Source organism: Hyalella azteca, unplaced genomic scaffold (genome assembly GCF_000764305.2).
Source record: "Hyalella azteca isolate HAZT.00-mixed unplaced genomic scaffold, Hazt_2.0.2 contig11575, whole genome shotgun sequence".
In the NCBI taxonomy this organism is placed as follows: domain Eukaryota; kingdom Metazoa; phylum Arthropoda; class Malacostraca; order Amphipoda; family Hyalellidae; genus Hyalella; species Hyalella azteca.
Genome location: NW_025941568.1, coordinates 129303 through 145692, shown reverse-complemented (window position 1 = coordinate 145692; position 16390 = coordinate 129303). Strand labels below are relative to the sequence as shown.

At 37.3% G+C, this 16390-nt stretch overlaps 1 protein-coding gene across 3 annotated transcripts; it reads right to left on the bottom strand.

Annotated features, from left to right (window-relative positions):
• Positions 1–1611: 1611 nt before the first annotated feature.
• Positions 1612–14754, bottom strand: LOC108680210 (putative glycerol kinase 5). 3 transcript variants are annotated; one of them, XM_047882891.1, is made up of 12 exons: positions 14731–14754; positions 10453–10762; positions 9567–9660; positions 9059–9222; positions 7533–7622; positions 7193–7315; positions 6661–6852; positions 5889–6015; positions 5178–5285; positions 4018–4276; positions 3338–3471; positions 1612–2546 (listed from the first exon to the last, which is right to left on the bottom strand). In XM_047882891.1, exons 2-12 carry the CDS (start codon positions 10735–10737, stop codon positions 2383–2385), a joined length of 1740 nt encoding a protein of 579 aa, XP_047738847.1. In that variant the 5' UTR covers positions 10738–10762; positions 14731–14754; the 3' UTR covers positions 1612–2382. The 3 variants fall into 3 exon arrangements, with proteins under 3 accessions (XP_047738847.1, XP_018024480.1, XP_018024481.1); XM_018168991.2 differs by lacking the exon at positions 14731–14754 and adding an exon at positions 14137–14201; XM_018168992.2 differs by lacking the exons at positions 9567–9660; positions 10453–10762; positions 14731–14754 and having other exon boundaries at positions 9019–9127.
• Between the last annotated feature and the right edge of the window lie 1636 nt (positions 14755–16390).

Genomic DNA, 16390 nt, shown 5'->3' with positions numbered 1-16390 from the left:
GTAACTAACTAACTAACTAGGCCAAGACTGCTCAGAAGCCCACACAGCTTCACTCAGGCAAGAGCTTTTTTTATCTATTGTAATCATAAAGAATAGATATTGGAATTACATAATAAAGAATAGATATTAGAACAGACAATCACCACTGTCTAGAATCTAGACTATAGACTGATCATGAAATAGTTAACACGAAAAATATATATGAGAACCACAGCTACCATGACAACTAAATAACAGATTATAAAAGATTATTAGTAAATCAAGGCATAAACACTGAAACGGTAACAGACAATAACAACTACCACACAATATATAATAGATAATAATGAGCAATGCTTCCTAAAAAATATAATCTGGCAGTAAATCACTGAGTAGATTCAAAAGATGGTAAACTTTTAGGTAGAATTTCCATGTTAGATGTGAAATTAATCACTAATAAGAAGCAATAAGGATGCTAAGGACATATAAGGAGACAGAAGAACTGCTGGCTACATCTACTCATAAACACATTACTCATAAACGCATTACTCGTAAACGCATTACTTATAAACACATTACTAATAAACGCATTACTCATAAACGCATTACTCATAAACGCATTACTCATAAACGCATTACTTGTAAACGCATTACTTATAAACACATTACTCATAAACGCATTACTCATAAACGCATTACTTGTAAACGCATTACTTATAAACGCATTACTCATAAACACATCACTCATCAACACATCACTCATAAACACATCACTCATCAACACATCACTCATCAACACATCACTCATCAACACATCCCTCATAAACACATCACTCAACTACTCAAGCTTTAATGGAACATAACACCTGCAGCTGCCAAGGCCAACGTGCAAGGTAGTAACAAACCCAAAACGTTGTGACAAGCATTGGAATAAATATAACGATAACTCTATCATTCTTATACAAAAAAAATTAATTTTTGTCGTATAGAGACTTCCAAACTTGTAGTCTGGTACCATATTATTCACGCAGGGTGATGTGGCTGCTGTGGACACTGGACACAGCAACCATAAAATAAAACGTAATACGGGTACGGACCACTGGAATAAACACATTTTGAAAAACTAATTGGTAACAGACGGATGAAAAACAATTGCATTGTTCTAAATTTCATCTTTCTGAAGAACATTTGTGTAAGATATACATTTGTCTTCGAATTGGAACATTTTCAGAATAATAGGCATCGTGTTAAGTAGATGGAAAAAGCGATTTCCGCACTGCAGCTTTAAATAAGAAGTCTCCAGTTTCTGCACGTTCAAGAAATGAGAAGATCAGAGATAAGACACTCAAGTCGAATGTCACTTGTCACACACGTCACCTACATTAACAATTCTATCTTATATGTCACCCACATAAACACACATGGTCTTGACACTTCATTTTATCTCACGGCCAGTAGTTATTAAGTAGAAGAAATAAAATTATCTCGCCATGAATTATATTTGTTTCATTGTTGGGCGCGCAGCAGCACTGCCAAATGTCATATACATAAAAACAGAAGAAGTGCGAACAACAAAAATGGATACACATTAAAATGTGGCAATAAACATCCCAACATATAGGTACCAAAAATACCCCAAGAACAAAGCGATAAGTCCGAATTCAAGAAATTGTATCTGATGAAGGAAGTTTCAGTTGAGGTGAGGAGCGGAAATTATGCAGGGCAAGGAAATTTTATGCAGGGCAAGATATGAATATTTAATAGCGCTTACATTACATGTTAAAAAGAGGGAGATGAACCTTGAATTGCAATGATGCAACAATGTTCTCAACAAGAAATAAAAATGGTATTGAAAATAGGGATAAATTAGCGTTACAATTTTGAAGTAGTTGTGGATTGAGCCGCTGTTTCCTCACATAAAGAAAACCAACTATATAAACTACGTAATAAATACTCTTTACTATGACGTTCTTGAATCTTTTCCAAAATGGTTAGGTTTACTTTTACTGAAAGCCATCCGACTTGACTGTGATTGTTAAATCAATGGCCTGAAAACTATCAAGATATACCAGAAGTTGGCACTGAATTCCGGTAAGCTTCAGATAAAATAAGGTAACGTATTCCCGCCACCAGGAGTTTTTTTTAAAGAATTGGTTTACGAAGAGATGAGAAGCGACATGGAATATTATTGCACAAAATTCAACTATTCGGAGAAAAAGTTTGACAGAAGATGCTTCCAACAGCCATTCCGTTAACAACCTGCACCCATCACAGGGAATGTCTACTGATCGCAATCATCACCCTAAGTTTAGGTACCAAAAATATATTTTCAGAAACGTTCATACCTTCATCCAGCATAAAATTTTATCAACTTTAAAGAGCACAATATTGACTGGAAGAATATTAGAGTTGACCCTCGAAACTAGATGTCCAGGCGCCGAATCTTGCACAGGTTTTCTTCCACCTGGCGTAGTGCAGCAGCAGACGAGGACGCTCGCTTGCTTCAGGCTCGAATACGCGCTCCACAACCAGCAGCGCGTCTACAGCAGATGCGCTTTTGTGAACGCCTGTAGTAAACGTGCAAAATTATAAAGTAATTATATACTCCACTTGTTGCTCATCTACCTTGATTTCAATCATCAATGTGATGTTATGGCGCCCATTGAAAATGATTGAATCAATTGACGTAACCAATGTGATACCTAGCTGAACAATAATACACTTTAGGATGAAAAGCCTTGACTAGCATAGCCTTAATAATAAAAATTTGATCATTAATTGGGTTGGTGCCTAAGCGATTGTTGTCAACAAATCAACTTGGACTCAAAATTTCCTACACTTCACACTAAAATGATAAATTTAACTCATGTATGTACCACCTGGCTCGTGTAACGGAAGGTACAAGACCCTCAGAGGAACACATGTGGTACAAGACCCCCAGAGGAACACATGTGGTACAAGACCCCAGAGGAACACATGTGGTACAAGACCCCCAGAGGAACACATGTGGTACAAGACCCCAGAGGAACACATGTGGTACAAGACCCCCAGAGGCTGTCTCTTATACACATCTGAGGAACACATGTCTCTTATACACATCTAGATGTGTATAAGAGACAGCAAGACCCCAGAGGAACACATGTGGTACAAGACCCCCAGAGGAACACGTGTGGTACAAGACCCCAGAGGAACACGTGTGGTACAAGACCCCAGAGGAACACCTGTCTCTTATACACATCTAGATGTGTATAAGAGACAGCCCCAGAGGAACACATGTGGTACAAGACCCCAGAGGAACACATGTGGTACAAGACATCAGAAGGACACATGTGGTACCAGAACCCCCGGGGGTACGCACCTGCCCCCAGGCCGGCTAGGACGGCGGTGCCCTGGGCGCTGAGCTGCGTCGTGGTGTAGCGCGTCAGGCGCCGCTGCGTCAGCGTCGCGATCTGCTGCACGATGAGCTCGTTACGCGACACTCCGCCGTCCACCCTGGCGGCAATGGGCGTGAGTAAGGCAAGAGTGGGGCGGGAGTGGGGCATGAGTGAAGTATCTAATGGAGCACAAGTGGGGGCGCAAGTGGGGAGCGAGTGTGGCGTGAAAAAGTAGCTGTAAAGTGGGACAGACAGTCACTGCGCTACATTTCTCCAGAAGAAAATGTTGTGCACAAATGGCGTGACAAGACAGCGATTTTACAGCACTTTGACTCTGACTTTTGCTGACATGCGGAGTGTCGCACTTAAAATTCATGAACTTTTTAATTGATTATATCTCTGCTTCAAATTACCATAACGTAGATAAATTTTTTGTTTTATAGTACCTACCGGTATACATTTTCATTGAAAAACGTACTTTGTGAAAGGAAAAAAAACTTAAGCTTTTAATTTAAATCGGGGATTTAATTAACTCAAAAGTCGGGGAGAGTTATGTGGCTACAATCATTTTAAGACTAAAATATGACATATGATACCTGGCATCATGCAGCTGCTTCCGAGCCTCATCCAGCATGGCCTCAAACATCTGGTAGACAAGGAATACCTGGCATCAAGCAGCGGCTGCCGAGCCTCATCCAGCATGGCCTCAAACATCTGGTAGACAAGGAATGACAAGCTGTCAAGCAGGGCACGAACGAGGTGGGCACGCGTCGTCACTGCCTTGATGCCCATGAAGCCACACGTCGCGGTGCTGTCGTTCACGGGCGCCTGGAGGCCCTGGAACGCAGGGACAAAGTACACGCCTCCAGAGTCTGGAACGGACGCTCCGATGGCAGCGGTCTCTGTCACGTCGGTGTAGAGTCCTGCACAACAACGGTCTCTGATATTCTGCGTTACACTGTTTACAGTTTGACATCTCTTTTCAAGTAGATCGATAAATTAGTTTCACTCCTAATATAACATCTTCTAAATATCAAGATGAAATTGGTTCCACTTCAAGTTTTACACCTTTTTCCAAATCAATGATGAAACTGATTTTATTCCAAGTTTGATAACTTTTCCTTTATTCAATTGAATTTAGGAAAAAGTTGAATGTGAACTCCGACACCAACCTTGAGCTTTCTCTTCTATATCAGAAGTTGAATATTCGTTAATGCCATAAATACTATATATTTTCATGGTTTAATTTCATGGTTGTTGCCAAGAAAACATTAAATTGATATTGAACTCAAAATAAATGGAGAAATTTTTATAATCACAAATAAAAGGATATATAGGTAGTAAACAATATTAAATCGTCCGACTTTTAATTCGAAATGAATTGAAATTGAGTAAATAATAATCTTCCTGCCATTGTAAGAAATGTTTTGAACTTTTAAATCAATTCAAAATTAAAAGAAATAGAGTAGACAATCTTCTGCAGCTCTCTTAGAAATAGGGATTGAACCAGTAAATTAATTTGAAATTAAAGGAAAAATGGTAAAGAATAAAATCGTGGTTCAATTCTAACGGTGTGAAGAATATTTAAGCCGGGTTCCCACCATACTGCCAGGCACGGTTCAGTCCAATATTCTTTAATGCATTTCTATGGATGCATTCACACCAGCCGTGCAAGGCACCTTCCATGCTCGTGGTGTGAATGCTTCTATGGAAATGCATTAAAGAATATTTTACTGGACTGAGCCCGGCATATTACTGGCATATGCCGGGCAATGTGTTGTGAACGAGGCCATAAGCTTCATTTAGGCAAGGTTAGCATCTCACCAACGCGCTGTCCCCACTCCATGACCGTGCCGACGTCCAACGCTGAGGCTTCAGCCATGAACACAACTCTGCCCTTAGGTTCCTGCCACCCAACCACCGGGTATATTCCTGAAAGTGCAATTTTTTAGACGAAGTTCCGATGTAATTGCTTACATCAAACTTATCTAGAATACATCAAACATGCCTCCAAACAAGTGTGAGGAGCTTCACAAGTTAGCCTCAAACAAACTTTGGAAAACTAATAGGAAAATGGCATTAAGTTCCACTATATTCAACAAATATTAAGCATTATTTAACCTCTCTTACTGTGTAAATATACTGAATAAAGTGAACTTTTATGGAAAGGACGCGCAAGAGCTACAAATAATATATCACATTCGAGACACTTTTTTTTTGCGATTGACCCAAATGTGTGATGTAATTTATTGAACACATCTGTTGCCTCTCACACACAAAAGCGAGAGGATGTTACGGTGTATTGCACATATCTGTTGTGTATGATATACTAAATAGACTCAGATATTGGCATAGTTAGCAGGAGAAGTTATTTAAATTGGTACAGGACCATAAACCCGCTCACCGCAAACTGTAGCAAGAAGTTGTTCACTAGTGTATTGTACACATCTGTTGCTTACAATACACTGTATAGATACACTTCAACTCTACACAGTATCAATACAATGCACTGTACAGGACCATAAACCCGCTCACCACACACTGTAGCCAGAGGCTGCTCGCCAGTATTGAGGTTCATGAAGGCGCCTGTCCCCAGGGTGATCTTGAGATGGCCTCGTGAGTGTCCTCCTCCCCCTGCCAGAGATGCCCCCTGGTCACTGACCTGCACCATAAGCATTGTGTACTGTAACACTTTATCTATGGATACATTAAGCTTCATCCATACTATTTCTAGATGAAGATTTGACAACAAGACTTGCATTCAGTGGACCCACTTACTCTAATTTCAGTGCTACTTAACTTGAAATTTAAGTTGAAGTCTTTTCTTTAAACGAGACAGGATTTCAATAAGCCAGATTGTTGTACTTAGAACAATATGGCTATGATGTATTGTAAAGCACAACAATAATGTAGAAAAAGAGGGTACAAAAAATTAAATTTGTTAGAGGCAGAATGAAATAATTTTAGAAAGAATGCACAGTGTACAGTAATGGCCAAGTATATTAGCATTGTGAATGGAAAGTCCACAATTCTACATAATGCCAAAATTTAAAAATCTGTAACAAATATTATTCTAAATTCCATAACTGATGCACATATTCAACTAAACTAAAATGAATTTATGATAATTATCCCTGAAATTGTATTTAGCACTCTAATGTGTACGTAGCTCATAAAATGATGCCCATACATCTGAATTACTATAGCTAGAACTAATAAAAGATTAAAATCAATAAATAATTCCATAAATTTCTCCTAGCACTAGAGTCATAAACAAATATTATAGTGAAAGACATCCTCTACTGACCACAGCAGTTATAGGCAAAGCAGCCCCACAGACACTGGGATGACAGGTTCCCCAGTCCCCACAACTTGGCCGTAGTTCAGGAAAAATTAAATTTGGGATACCAAGGAAGCGCAAGACGAAGGAACTCCATTCTTTTAAGAAGGGATCAAACATGGCCGTGGCGCTGGCATTAGAGTAGTCCGATGCATACACCTGCAAAATAAACAACTTGTCTTTGAACGTTTTCCTACATCAGGAAATTGCAAGAATGCCACACTGAAATTTTATAGGTTTATACCTATATTGTGGCGGCTGTATTATAAGTAAACATAATAATTCTATATCATGAATTTGGAATAGCTCCAAGATGAAAAAAAAGTATCAGGCAGCTAATGTCAAATTCTATGCAGTTTAAAAGATTTTTAGTGTTCATTTCTCGGATGAAGTAAATATACATATGTCATGAATAACAAATTCGTTAAAAAATCATTCATGTAAAATTGGTGAGAAGTGACATGGGATTATAAAATGTGTAGCGAACAGAATAGAGCACCTTGCCTTGGGTCAGTTTGTGGACAATCCAGGTGTCCAGTGTCCCAAATCGCACCCTGCCACCTGCTATAAGCTTATCCATCTCAGCAATATTCTCCAGAACCCACTTCAGACGCATCACAACCTGGGAAATAATCAAGCAATTACAGCAATTCTATGGTTGTATTTTAAAAGGACGACAGCAAACTACTTGAAGGATCTGGTATTTAATTTCTTATTTGAGAAAAAAATTTTTTTCGTATAGATAAAAACTAAGAAAAATTCAAAAGCAATTGAACAAATTGCGGTACGTAACATGAGAAGAATTGAATGATAGATAACAAAAAGACTAGCCATAAAACCTGGGCATTCATGAAGGTCAAAACGCTTGATGCCAGAAATCTGTCACTGCCAGTCAAGAAGTGCAGGAAGCGACTGCCCCGGCGCAGACACTGTAACACAGAACATCTTAGAACTGCAGACCAATTGCAGACACTGTAACACAGAACATCTTAGAACTGCTGCCCCAGCGCAGACACTGCAACACAGAACATCTTAGAACTGCAGACTCTGTCTCTTATACACATCTAGATGTGTATAAGAGACAGTCTTAGTACTGCCCCATCTCAGACACTGCAACACACTCAACATTTTAGAACTGCAGATAAAATCTGCATTTATTCCTGTGTGTCTGCATCATCAATCATTTCCACAGTTCTTTTATGGCAGTTCTTTCTTTCTACATGCAAAATTTTGAATAGGCTTATGAGTAACTATATCTTGCAATTGATGGTGTTATCTTGTACTAGCAATTCATAGTACTAGCAACATAGTACCTATAGGTACTCCTGCTAGTCAAACAGTTAATCAAACAACTAGAGTACCATAAAATGGGGTTACTTTGACCGGCGGGGTAACTTTGACCACTTTTCATTTTTTTAACAAAAACCCCCAAAACTCAAAAACTATTTGACATAGAAAAATTTTGTCAATGGCCATCAAAGGCCTAATACTGAGGCTACGTAACACAATAAAAAGATTTAAAAAGTTTGCATATCTAATAGGTTAAAAAATTAATAATGTGACCCACGAAAAAGAGCTACTATTTAAAGCCTGTTGGAGTACCCCTCCAATTTTTTTATTTTTTGGTAAAATAACTCCAGGTTTTGATGCATTGTAGTAGAACTCTTCTAGTTACATATGCAAATGACAAATTTTAGGAAAGTGTCATAGCCCCCAATTTGCAAACTATGACACTTCCCACAAATTAGTCCTTTGCATATGTAACTAGAAGAGTTCTACTACAATGCACCAAAACTTTGAGTCATTTTACCAAAAAATAAAATTGATTTTACCACCCGGTCAAAGAGACCCCAAGAACTGTGATAACAAAGACCATCACTTTTTTTTTTATATTACATCAAAACTATGAGAGGCAGGAGCCAGCAATTTATGGTGAGTGAAGCTAGAGTATAGACCTGTATTTTGCCTGTTTCAATTTAAGTTTAACTTATCTAGTAAAAAAATGGCATCATTTTGAAAAAAAAAGTGGTCAAAGTTACCCAATTTTATGGAAGGCAAGCAATTAAATAAATGTTTAGAGAATGCAAGAACAGATAAGTAAACATTATATAAAGAGAGAGATAAATATAAGGGAATTCATCAATCCAGCTGAAAATCTAGCAAATATTAATATAGCAAGCAAGTTACAAATATTGTCAGGCATGACACTGCTTCTAAATAAAAATTGATCAACACTAGTGTGAAATGGCAGGATGAGTTTCATCAAAGTATTCTGAAAGGCATGAAACAAAACAGTTATTGTGATCAGTAAAGATTTAAAGGTACCTGATCCTGTTCACTATCTAAATCTTGAGATGAAACTGACATTCATTTGGAAGCACTTGTTCCAATGCTTGACCAGAGCATCTGCTCTCAGGTCTTTCCAGGTGATGAGATTGTGGAAAGGCTTGCCAGTAACAGCATCCCAGAGCAAAAAAGTGCCACGCTGAGTGCACACACCAATGCTTGTGATGTTTTCTGCACCAACACCTTAAACATACAAAAATGAATTAAGTATCATACTAAAGAAAAAAGCACACAGACTTGAATGAACAATAAAGGTAACTTGAAATCTCTCCCAGAAAAGCTAGAAAAAAGCACACAGACTTGAATGAACAATAAAGGGTAACTTGAAATCTCTACCAGAAGAGCTAAGCTTCTGTTTGAGGCTGCATTACCAGGACCATGCCCACCAATTAGTATCTGTTAATTTTTCCATCCATAACATAACTCTTATCACCATATAACTTAACATAACTCATATCAACATACAACCTAACAACTCATATCAAAATATATGAAATAATTTTGCATTGATAATTTAGTGTACTCACATTCAACTGTTTTTTGAATGACCAGCTGACATTTATTCCAAGTCTCTTCTGGATCCATTTCAATATGACCAGGTTCAGGATGAAGTAACTCAACCTAAATTTAGAAAATACCGTATATGCTAATTAGAGTTACCGTACAAAAATTTTATAGTGACAAAATTCTATGAAAAACCAGCATGCTTTATTCCTCAACAAACTTTCAAATGTGATAGGTATAACATTCAGTGACCCATTTAGCTTTCTATCTCATCAGGTGCAGGAGTAAAAGATATCTACCTTCCAAGCCATGACTGGAGATTTCAAGCCATTTCTCAAAGCTGTGAGACTTTAGCTTGCTGAAAATCTTGATTGATTCATTAACAAAACTGCATGCTTGTACTATAGAATATCAAATCCAATAAAAATAAGTTCCATTGGAGATAAGACTTGAACAGACCTTTAGTGACCAGTTTTTAGAACATTTTCTCATTTATGGAAAAATGCACTATTGTGCTCGCCATGTCCGTCTGTCTGTCTGCCTGTCTGTCTGTCTGTCCGTGACCTCAAGTTTTTGTCAACGAGAAAATGCGCGCTCTGTCACTCACTGCAGTGAGTACTGAGTTATATTTTTTTATATTGCTCAATGATGAATTAGATACCTTTTAAATTTTCACTGAAATTTTCAGCTTTATTTGCTGCTCAGAAATATTTTTCACTCCTGATCACCCTCAGAATTAGAGATTTTGTCTTGATCAAATTTTCACAAAATAATTGTTCTGTGTAACTATTTTTCAAAACAAAATATTTTCATGTAGCTAACTATAGTACCTATATGGTATAGTTCAAATATGTCATTTCTACTTAGAGCATACAGTTAGGAATAGCAAGCAATTAAAACATCTCTTACCCTTTCTTCAGCTGAAGCACATATTTCAGCATTTGTGTTGAAAATAAAGCATCGAATAATTGTGGTCCCAACATCCAGACTAGCAATAAATTTTTTTGTGCCGAATGAACTTTGACCAGATGAGTTTTCCATCTCATCTTCATGAGCAATTTTTGTAAATGAATTTCTTTCATTGGGAAAGTCATTAATTGAACCACTAGAGGAGTTAATGGAAGAACTCCTACTAACATTGGAATTTTCATCCACTGTTGGTTCAACGTCAAATCCTAAATTAGAATGCACCATTCTATTCTACATAAAATGAGATAATCTGTAATAAAGAACAGAATAAAAATAATTCAAATACTTAGAATTGTTGACCAAACAATTTTTTTAGTCGCATAATTAGAAGGGCTCTTGTATTGAACCAGTGGAAAATGGGTCAAGCTAAAATGTAATATTAATTGGTAAATGAGCATGTTTAAGTTACCTTAAAATAAACATAAAATGGAAGACATTCAGAAACATGAACAAAAATGTATGTTTCAATTTTTATTCATCAAGGTATTAATGGCCTGAAATCTTGCTGTTCTGTCCTTATTTATTATGTCTTCTCATAAAATTGCACAACTCAATTACTTAAATACCTGTTTAAGTTTAGCTTGACAAATTTTTGACTTGAAATCAAGATTTGTGGCAATAAATGCACCACCCAGTTATATGTAGTCTTTCAATTATGTGGAAATATTAGCTGAAATTGCCATTTCCCAGACCATAAATTAAAGCACAAAATGGGTCCAGGTTACCAATCTATAGTTACAGATGCCAAGGATGAATAAATTTGTAGCAAACCACAGTAGCCAGTAATACTTTAAAATGGATGGCAAATTTTGAACAAAATGGCATATGGAAAATGATTGATATGGACAACAATGCTTCATGATCAAAACAGAAGGATATATTGGATATCATCCTATTGGAATTGATAATTATTAGACCTGCATTACATAGGGATGCCAATTTACTGCCACATTGGCTTGATGGAGAAAATCAGAAGACCCCAATATCATGACAAGGAAAGTTCCTTACTATATATATTCAGGTCCAGTTTGATGTTTGTCAAGAAGAAAGATGAAAATACCAAATTTTGATGCTTTACTCAATTAGGATCAAGCACAAAGCACCAAGATGGATTAGGTTGAATGAGAATATCATAGTACTATCGTCCAATGGGGTACCGTTAATAACGGATGGTTTTGAGCATTTTTTGTTAACTTCTTATCATGAAACATTTCATAAACAAGTTTGGCTCATTTTATAGCTCTTTGCAAGGGCTGTCATATGGCATCTTCAAATAATTCTAGATGCTATTTGTAAGGTGCCAGACACAAAATAAAAGCATCTCGAATTACCCCTGGGAACAGGGTAATCTGGGACACTTGAAATAAAACTTAATTTTAAAACATTTGAAACATGAAGCATGTACTTGACAGTCTTGACTACGTACTCATCCATTACAGTATACTAACAGTAATCTGAAATCCTCCTTTTACTTTGTAGATGATGTAGATGTAGAATAAATAATATTTTCTGTGATTTTTACTCATTTTTCCTTTATTGAAATGATGTTACCATATCCATACATTACTGTATCCATAAACATGCCATTGAGCATCTACAATGACCTTGTCCACTGCAAGCTTCATATCAGCAGCCTTATAGCACTTTTCTGTATCTGTAAGCTTACAGGACGGCTTGTAATTTCACCCCATTTTAATTGGGTCAAGTGAATTCACTATAACAAAAAAATATTGTAGTAACATACCTGAAACAGAAAGTAGGTAATATTTTAGTGACAACCATCATATTTTTGGGAGAAATAAATCATAGTTTAGGTTAGTTACTTTCTATTTTATGTTGCCCAGTGCACAATTCTATCTATGATATTCTCTACACAATATTGTGAAGACCAATGATGCATTAATTTTTTGTTAAGTGGAATTTTTTTGGTGAGCAAGGTAAATATAATAAAATTTTTTTGTTAATTGATTTTTTCATTAACTGGAGCCTTTGCAAATCAAGGTTCTACTGTCAATGCATTTTTAGGGGTGTCCCTTATAGCCCTGTCCTGCAGAAACAGCCCAATTTTTTTTTTTGGAATGAGATATGAGAATTCCGTCAATCACATTTTTAAGCCAGCACCTGTGTGCAACTTTTATGTGGTAAGTAAAATTTTTTGATATGGTAAATATTTTTTTGCTACAGACCTTAGCAGAAGTATGTTTCCAAAATCTCACTTTTCATATATATACTTTTTTCAGGGCTTTTTTAAGGTAGTAAATGTATGATTTCTCAACTTACGTACTTTATGCTACATAGATAGTATCATAGTAAAAGTATAAATGTTGAACTTTACACCACTATTTTTAGTTTGGCAATATTTTGATTTGTTTAGCTGCTACAACATTTCTATGAAATGTGGGATGATGTTCCCAATTTACCCCATTTGACAGTACCTATCACAGCAGGTCAGGTTTCATGGCCAGAGGAGTGGTTAAACAATAGTCATTTCAAGCAGGGAGGAATTTGTAAGAGGTAATAAATGAAAAGGTTTAGATATAAACTATATATATTAGAAAATCGGGAACTGAAGCTGGGATTTTTTTACTAATCTGATATTGTTGGATTAGGGCATTAGGCTAGAGTTCCTGTAGACCCTGCTGGATAGATGCTGGATTGATACTAAATTTGCAACCCACCATTCCTAAATTTATATTTTATAATTCCAACCTAATTTAAAGTGATGGTAAAGAGAAAACAATTGCAATTCATCCTAAAATTTGGCAATTGTACACTTTAGAGGGTGTAGCAGTTTTTTATAAATATTAACCAAATTTATAAAAATTTTATATTGTTTATAGGTTCAAAATCAGTTTTACATGAAAATTAGGTTTTCAAATTTTTTCCAGAAAAAAAAAGCAGCTATAATTTCTCTTCATCTGAATGAATTTTGCTTCAGTATTCCAAACAAATATGGCCTGCATGGGAATTTTTTTTAGAAATGATATGCATTTAATGGATAAATATTGTGTAGACTGTAGATGGCAGGCGGCAGCCGCAGGCTTTGGTCTTGGACTTTACTGCTTACATGCCAAACAGGAAAATTGACAGAAATTGCTACTCACTGAGTCACTAGTAAAATATAAATGATTGAGACAAAAACACCCATGTGCACAGATAGGCCTATACAATTTCATTTCAGTATTGCAATTTTTCCTATTCAATGAAATAAAATATTGCAGCTCCAAGGACTGAGGAGAAAAATTTTTATGCATTCTGGATCATGTGGCCTGTCAGGCCTGATATTGCTGAGAGTGCTGAGTCTACTTTTGAAATTTTGAATTAGAGGTAGTTTATCTAGCAGGAATCTTGGGCATTAGAACTGCAATTGGTCTAATTTTAATCGTAGAAAAGCTTTTATTGCAGCTCAAAAGGCAAGATTTATTCCATGCTTGTACAATTTCAGCGGTTCAGCCACTTTGTTCTTAGGCCCTTGCCTTAGGCTTATGCCTAATTAGCTACCCTTGACAAATCACAAATTGATACTTGATAGTAATGCAGCACTAATGCTTATGTTTGCCTTTAATTTTTTAAATCATCCATGAAACTGAAAGTTCTAACTCACCAGTCACACATCACACTCACCTTGCAGTTTGCACTGGTTGCAAGGGCTGCCACTTATGGGCATGGCAACAGCAAGTGGCAACTCATCAGTATTCTGTCACTGTCTCACTGTCACTGGCAGTCTGCCGTCTGGCACTTTGAATTTGAAACTTGAAAGTAGATGAATTATGTCCAATCTAGTTCAGACTTTTGGTAAGGATAGGTACATATTGTATTAATGTATTGAATATTGATTGTACTCAAGAAAATTTACCAAGTAAACATGGTTCGCCTATATCATATATTCGCTTAATTATATATAAAAGTGCAGGAGTGAGGAGGACTCACCGACCAGCATAAGGCCACCGGCAGTTAGCGCAGACCGTTCGCCTATCAAGCACAATTACTGTCAGATGAGATTACCTACTATTACAGTATTACTCCTTACTGCAAAAACTTTATCGGTTGCCTGTCAAATCGCAGGACTCAATCGTCGCAACGCAATCGAATGAATCGATAAATCATTAATGGCCACCGTCATCTCAGTCGGGCCGTCGGCTTTGGCGTTAACTGCACTCTTTGACTACTTCAACGAAACTATTTACTCTTCAAAGTAGAGCCGATCAAGATACCTACCATGTCAGTGTCCATCACTTAGCAAGCCTGCTGATCCACACTCTTGCCGCGAGTCCGCGACGTTGCCACATACTCTCACACCATTGCTCCTCACCACGCGCAAGCAGTGGAGAGAGTGAGACTGGAGATATGACCATTCACTTCAACAAGTAATGAATCCTATCGTCTACTATTTAGCAGCGATTTGACTCAGATTTTGCATTCATACTAATACAAACTTTTACATGTTATTTTTCAGACTACTGCCAAGCCCTTACTTCCTTCCTGACTCCCAAATTATACGGACGCATCTAAACATCAACAATGTATCAACACATGGGTATCAACATAGGCCCGTATGCCAAATGGGGCACTAGCACTACGAAGTAGCACTACGCACTACAAGCCGTAGTGCGGTACTAGTGCGACATGGAACACTACGGTTGGCATGCTAAATAGGGCACTAGCACTTTGAAGTAGCACTACGCACTACAAGCCATAGTGCGGCATGGAACACTGCGGTTGGTATGCTAAATAGGGCCAAAAGCATAACGCGCACTACAAAAATCTGAAGTGTCCTACACACCGCGCTTCACGACGACACTACGGTATATTTAACCTTGTTTACTTCGTCAGCTATGGATCTGTTTGGCTTACAGCATAGGCATCATCGCGTAAAAACCTCAGGAACAGCATGCAGTGAATATAAAAAAGTGTACCGCTTCAGTGAACAACATGTTATTTTTATGGCTGACATTTTCCTTGGCGAAACAGATGAACAGCGTAGAAGTAAAAAATACTTTTCTTGTTTTTGATACCATGTTTTGAATTTTAGTCTATTTTTTTTTCTCGAGTCATTTTGAATTCTTCTGCAAGAACTTTCCATGCTTCTCTCTTTTGTTCGATGTCTTTGGTAAGCCTGGACTTTGAATATATGATGGGAAAGGTGCGCAGACGCATTGCGAATTTCAGCTCACCATCACAATTTTCATTAGTACCATTACCATCACAATTAAACATTTTACATCAATCTTCTGCAAAGAATGAGAATTACTTAGGGAATAATTAATAATTTGAGCACAAAACTACCATTCTTCAATAGACTCATAGCGTAGTGCGGCACTATAAAGTACTCTAACAGCGAAGTAGCACTTCAAAGTCTTTTTGCATACGAATCAGTAGTGCGACACTAAGCGACACTAAACATTGTAGAGCTACTTCGAAGTGCTTAGTGTCTGTGACGTATTTAGCATACCAACAGGACACTTCGTAAGTTCGTAGTGCATAGTGCTACTTCGTAGTGCTAGTGCCCTATTTAACATACGGGCCATATATGTGATTAATGATAATAGGAATAGTAACATCGATAATTGTGCAGATATGACTCAAAATTGCAAATATACATTTACTATTAGCTCAGTCGAGTGATTCAGACTGTTGCTAAGATTCTATGAGTAGTGTATCATCAGCAGCAGTATAGGTAACTATTTATTAGGCCCAGTGGTTACAGTTCAGAGTACCAGGATTAGAGCAGAGAGGTGCGGTTACGATCCCAGGCTCTGTGCCACAGTTTCTGGTCAGAATCGGAAAGGCACCGCAGAATTGTAGCAGTGAGTTGCGAGTTCGAGACGGAAAAATGCTGTGAATGTTCTGTGATGTTAAGAATCGGCGACAGGCCTAC

Excerpts from the sequence above, each read along its gene's own strand:
- LOC108680210 (XM_047882891.1), bottom strand. The coding sequence starts at position 10,737 with ATGGTGCATTCTAATTTAGGATTTGACGTTGAACCAACAGTGGATGAA. Across the intron at positions 7,623-9,058 it reads ACAAGTGCTTCCAAATGAAT|TGTCTGCGCCGGGGCAGTCG; the intron begins GTCAGTTTCATC and ends TCTGTGTTACAG. Across the intron at positions 6,853-7,192 it reads ACAAACTGACCCAAGGCAAG|GTGTATGCATCGGACTACTC; the intron begins GTGCTCTATTCT and ends TTTATTTTGCAG.